At 38.8% G+C, this 6,544-nt stretch overlaps 1 protein-coding gene across 1 annotated transcript; it reads right to left on the reverse strand.

Moving 5' to 3' along the window:
- Window positions 1-2,008: 2,008 nt before the first annotated feature.
- hoxb13a (homeobox B13a) lies at window positions 2,009-4,368 on the reverse strand. The gene is made up of 2 exons (XM_038277922.1): window positions 3,382-4,368; window positions 2,009-2,616 (listed from the first exon to the last, which is right to left on the reverse strand). Exons 1-2 carry the CDS (start codon window positions 4,085-4,087, stop codon window positions 2,369-2,371), a joined length of 954 nt encoding a protein of 317 aa, XP_038133850.1. The 5' UTR covers window positions 4,088-4,368; the 3' UTR covers window positions 2,009-2,368.
- Window positions 4,369-6,544: the final 2,176 nt, after the last annotated feature.

A 6,544-nucleotide genomic window follows, 5' to 3' on the forward strand; every position in this document is an offset into this window, starting at 1 on the left:
GTTTTACATTTAGGATCTATGGCAAATTTAGGAAACTATGTTTCTCATTTTGGATCTTTTTGGTTTTACAATTTTTAGGATTAAGGTTTAAAATTTTAAAGGGTCTATTTTTTCCCTTTAAGGATCTATGTTCCATTTGGATTCCCATGTTTTTCACATTTCGGATCTATTTTCACATTTTGGAAATTCTAAAGGTTTTTCATTTAGGAAAAAATTCACATTTAGGATCCCATGTTTTTCCCTTTAGGTTTTTATTTCCCCATTTCAGGATCTATTTTCACAAACCTTTTAGATTATTTCACATTTAAGGGATCAAAGTTTCCCATTTAGGAAACTTTTGTTCACCCTTTTTGGATCTAAAGTTCAAAATTTAGGGTCTATGTTCCCCATTTTAGGATCTAGTTCACATTTAGGATCTAAAGTTTTTCCCCTTTCAGATTTGATGTTCCCCATTTTGGATCTATGTTCATAATTTTTGGATCTAAAGTTTTACATTTAGATCTAATGTTCCCCATTTCAGGGTCAATTGGGTTTTCAATTTCAGGGTCTTTTTTCACATTTAGGGGTCTTTTGTTTTAAAATTTTTGGGTCCATGGTTCCCCATTTCCCGGATCTATGTTCACAAATTTAGGATCTATGTTTACATTTCCGGAACTATTTCACCCTTTAAAGGGTATATTTTTCCACCCTTTTAGGACTTTGGGTTTACTTCAGTCTATGTTCACAAATTTTGGGTCCCATTTGGTTCCCCATTTTAGGATCTATGTTCACATTTAGGATCTATGTTCACATTTAGGATCTATGTTCACATTTCAGGATCTATGTTCACATTTAGGATCTATGTTCACATTTCAGGATCTATGTTCACATTTCAGGATCTATGTTCACATTTAGGATCTATGTTCACATTTCAGGATCTATGTTTACATTTAGGATCTATGTTCACATTTAGGATCTATGTTCTCATTTAGGATCTATGTTCACATTTAGGATCTATGTTCACATTTAGGATCTATGTTCACATTTCAGGATCTATGTTCACATTTAGGATCTATGTTCACATTTCAGGATCTATGTTCACATTTAGGATCTATGTTCACATTTCAGGATCTATGTTCACATTTAGGATCTATGTTTACATTTCAGGATCTATGTTCACATTTCAGGATCTATGTTCACATTTAGGATCTATGTTCACATTTAGGATCTATGTTCACATTTCAGGATCTATGTTCACATTTCAGGATCTATGTTCACATTTAGGATCTATGTTCACATTTAGGATCTATGTTCACATTTAGGATCTATGTTCACATTTAGGATCTATGTTCACATTTCAGGATCTATGTTCACATTTAGGATCTATGTTCACATTTCAGGATCTATGTTCACATTTAGGATCTATGTTCACATTTCAGGATCTATGTTCACATTTCAGGATCTATGTTCACATTTCAGGATCTATGTTCACATTTAGGATCTATGTTCTCATTTTATTTTCTATGTTCATATTTTCGCATGTTTCAGTCACGTGGATTTAATGTGATAATTAAAAACAACTCAGTTGACAGGATATGAGATTTCTGGGGAGGGAGGGGCTGTTTGATATGAGCGACATGCTGATCAACATTTTTTTAACAACAGATGAAGAACTACGGAGATTTTGCTCAGATTACACATGAATAGTTTAATAAATTCTGCGGATGAAAAAGGAATGAGCTTAGATAGGATTATTCTTTCGGTGTTAACATACTGAGCCTAGTGCAATCTGAAGCCATTATGGGACTGATCATTGCTAATAACCATTTCATGGAATGATAACATTCGAAGCTGCAGAAATCACATACAAAATTGTCTGGAAACTATATAGTGAATATTTTGGTTTTTCGCTAGTGTCAGAAGTTGAACTGATCTTGAATGGTTTAGATTTTAATTCTCTTACAAAATGAGATTAAATTCAAACTGATCAGTTTATCCGGGTTTAAACGTAGAGCTGCACGATGACGCGTTGTGGTTATAGGAATTTATTAGGTGTTAAAGGATGTTAAAACAGCTTTACTGATAACATAAACAATGTGCAAAGCAAACTACTTCTATCGAACACTGATGTATATCTGGCACAGACAACACTGACAGCTGAGAAACACACATAGACAGGAAGTTACAGGACAGCAGACAGAAAACGGCTCTATTTACACACAGACATGGATCGGACACCTTTGATTGTTCTCTTCAGTTCATGGATCCCTCCCCTTCAGATCATTGTTTAGTCCTTTTTTGTTTGTCCATTTTCAGGATGATCACAGTTCGTTTCTTTCCATAACAGCCTGAGCATCAAAGTTCCCCATAAAGGCCGCAGAGCTGTGCGCTACGGCGCGCTGCTTTTCACCTTGGCCACGAACTTCTTCTCCTTCACTCTCCTGTTCTGGAACCAGATGGTGATCTGGCGCTCAGACAGGTTGGTCACCGCAGAGATCTTCCTCCGTTTGTCCTTTGTGATAAACTTGTTGGCTGCATATTCTTTCTCCAGTTCTTTCAGTTGGACTTTAGTGTATGGGATCCGCTTCTTTCTGCCTCGGCGGAAGGGCGACCCGTCGTGCTGGTGCGCAACTACATCTGGAGAAAAATAAATGTTTTTTTTTTTTTGGGAGCGAGGATGCACAGATTAGGATTATTTCCATAAAACGACATAAATCTGAAATTTAAAAGAGAGTAAATACCAATAATATGTGACTTTTGTTATTAATAAGGATGACTACTAACCCTAACTGCATCTTGGTGGAAAAAAGGCCCGGAGGCTCTAAATTTGGATTATTTGGTAAAATGTGAAGCATTTTCACCTGACTTAATAATTTTGTCTCTGTAGAAGTAAACTGTTTTATATAAATATCCAACGTATTCAGAGATAAGATACATATAACATATTTTCTTGTTCATTTCTGGTTTATTTATAAGACAATAACAAATTATGCATTGTTAAATTAAATAGACCTTCCTGATGATTTTAACAGGGTCATTGATTTGGGTCTAAATGAAAATGACCTTTTATTCCTTTGCATTAAACGGGGAAAAGCAAAAGGTCCTATTAGAGCTCTTTGTTAAATGAGCCGCTGTGATTGGTTAACCTGAACAAAATCTGAAGTTTGTTAAGCATCACTTGATCTGATGGAAAGATGAGCCTTTGTTAATGATTAGTCTGCATTTAGGAAAGTGAGCTAAATGATCACCATAATAACAATAATAATAATTAATAATGTAATTCTTGCATCTTAAATGTGAATAGACTCAATTTTCCAATCAATAGTTATGCTGTTCTGTGATTAAAGTAATTCTGCTTTCAGTTATGAAGCTAATTTAATGAGTGAAGAATAAAGAAGTTACCAGCGAGCGCAGTCTTCCAGAGGTGTCCAGCGTGCGCCTGCTCCTTGGAGCAGTACATCTGTCCTCCCCAGCCGTTGGTCAGAGCCCACGGCTGGTAGCCGTCCATGGGGAGCAGGGTTTCATGGCGTGGCTCCCCGCTGCCCAGGGTTTGGACTACCGACACGTCCAGGTAGCTGGCCATGGACTGGTACGGGTTTGCATAGCCGTGGTACAGAGTGAACTCCTTGGGCCGGTGGTTCGGGTACTCCTCAGAGCTCACCGTAGTGTCCATGTACTGCGAGTTAAGAGTGGCTCCGGCCGCCTGGGTGCACGATTTGATGGAGCTTCGCCCCATCCTGCAGGGATAGTAGCCGTTACCAAAGTAGCTGTATGGTAACGCTGATGAGCTCTGGTGCGGCACCGCAGCTGCGGGGCAGGATCCGGCCCCGCATTGCTTCCCTAAAGATGCATTAGTCTCACTGGGGCTTGAAGTAGAAACGTCCACAGTAGAGTATCCCGCCGAGGAGTGCACCAGGCCAGAGGCGTGTCCTCCGAAAGCGGCTGCAGCCGCAGAATGGGCCATGATGTTGCGGCACTGGCCCGCCGCAAAGTTTCCGCTGCCCACTAGACCCTCCATGTTTTTGTTCAGGTCTTCCCGGTTGTTTTCATACACGAACATCACAGTCTCCGCCGGCCAGCGAGGATTTAAGACCAGGGAGGTTTTCATATAGCTACGCGACTTCCTCAGCCTGGCCTCTGATTTTCACCGTTTCCACTCAAACTCTAATCGCCTTTGGATTGCTGCTACATTTGGGAAAAGAGGATTGATTCTCCTTCCAGCAACCTCCCGCCACAACAGATTCAACTCTAATTAATGCGCCTGCATGGTGCTCCACGCGCCCCAAGCCTTTCACAGACAGTCAAAGACAAAGACTCCCGGTAACCGAGCAGAACCCTGGTTTCATGTCTGCAGAAGCCTTGACGCAACGAACCCCCTGGACCAAGGGACGGAGAGCCATTGGCTGAGAGGTTCTGATCACATGACGAAGAAGCAGCGGAAAGAGGAGAACGGCCTCGTTTGGAGCCGTCAGTCAAAGGAAAACAATTTAACAAGGCTGTGGTCTGGAAGATAAACAGATGGATGACGCGTCCTGCGCGCGCGCTGGCATCGTGTTAGACACAGTTTCTGATGGCTTGGAATTAATGCATGAATAGGAATTTATTTCAGACATTTTGACAAACAGCAATAAATTAATCAACCAAATACAAACAAAAGAGACTAGTTAACATAAAACCAAAATCCAATTTCCAAACTAACTAAATTTACCTGAACATAAATAGAAACAAAACCCTCCACCAAATAAACCTGCCTGTATATACAGCCAGAGAAATTGTCTGGAAAGGGGTATGAAGTAAAACTATATATATATATATATATATATATATATATATATATATATATATATATATATATATATATATATATATATATATATATATAAAGCCTCAAACTCACTGCGGATCCAGACATTTGAATTGAGAAAGCTTCCTGGAGAAATGTCTTCAAATCTTGGAAACCAAGTCCAGTGGAGTTTTTGAACTTTTACGGAAGGACCATAACCTGGATGACTGTGAATCTTTCCTCAGCAAAGTAAAGTAACCTTCCTGTTAAACTTGTATTTTGTCCAATATTCACACAAAAAATATGTACATATATAAACACAATTATAACACATACATACATGCGCAAACACATCAGGCCAAAATCCACATTAGAAAGAAAGAAAGAAAGAAAGAAAGAAAGAAAGAAAGAAAGAAAGAAAGAAAGAAAGAAAGAAAGAAAGAAAGAAAGAAAGAAAGAAAGAAAGAAAGAAAGAAAGAAAGAAAGAGAATGAAAGAAAGAAGTTATTTTTAGTTTTCTCTAAGAGGTCTCTGATATAATTTCCTTCTCTTTGAGTTTAAGTCGATAAAGTTTCCAACTTTCAGAAATAAATGTTCAGTTATTTGCTCTATTCAATAATGGCTTTAAATATGGAGTTTGTTCATCAGCGGCGCCATGTGCACAAGAAACAGGCAATAATGGATAGATGGGCATTCTGATGAGACTAATACATTTCTGGAGATCCATGAACAGTGTGCAATCGGATTGGCTACCCTGCATTATTTAAATTTAGTCAACAAGTAAAACAAAATAAAACTTTTCCACTTTACTTCCACAGCATGAAAGCTTTTCCAGACGCTTTAGACATAGAAGCAACAACAACATGAATCTGTTGATGGAAAACCACAGATATTATATTAATGATAGTTTTTGAGGAAATGAGCACGCAAATAACATCAAGAGCATTTTGTAAATATATTTTAATATGTTGTCTTAACTTGGTGCGCTGGAGGCCCTGTCAGCTGACAGCATGGAGGTCCAGGTTTCTATGGTCCACCCGGAAACATAAAGACATTTCTGCTGGTTTGAATCAAATAAAATAACAGGAAATGAAATAATTATTACAAATAGACTTCAGGAACACTTTTGGCTCTATATGCATAAATAACTTCCGTGATAACGTAAAGTCCTAAATCATCATTAATAAGTTTAAAAACATGTTGCAGGCGGCGCTGGGAAGCTTTCATCTTCCTGAAGAAAAACATTAAAATAATCTCTTTCTTTATTTATACTATTCCTTATAACTGACCAAACAATTCTCGGCTTCTAAATGTTTTGCCGTTTACGGTATTTTTGTCTGGTTTGGGATTATAACTCTAACTTAATGCAGAATGAACTTTCATTATTAAAAGAGGATCTTTTATTTCTATAAAAACCATCCCATATCACGCAGCTTGAATTGCTGGTGTTTAATTGTAAAATGAAGAAAGATGGATGCCCATCTCCAGCAGGCTGATCTATTTCAGGTTTTTTGTTGTTAAAGCAGATTTTTCATGTAAGGTTTTCATCTCTGAATTAGAATCAGACCTTCTAACTGCTGCTTTACAGGGTGGCCGACCTTGATGCGCGCGCACATGCCTACCACCCAGACAGCCCGTCTCTGAGCCGGGGTGTCTGCTTGCCCCTGGGGGTCAAGGTCACGTTTAACGCAGAAAGACAACCGTGGCGGTGGAGGGCAGAGAGACATACGGATGCCGACTGAGCTCAAGTTCAAGGCCAGCGGAGAAAGACGCGCTGCAGCTC

This window comes from Cyprinodon tularosa, unplaced genomic scaffold (assembly GCF_016077235.1).
Source record: "Cyprinodon tularosa strain WSP-4 unplaced genomic scaffold, ASM1607723v1 ctg1357, whole genome shotgun sequence".
NCBI classification, from domain to species: domain Eukaryota; kingdom Metazoa; phylum Chordata; class Actinopteri; order Cyprinodontiformes; family Cyprinodontidae; genus Cyprinodon; species Cyprinodon tularosa.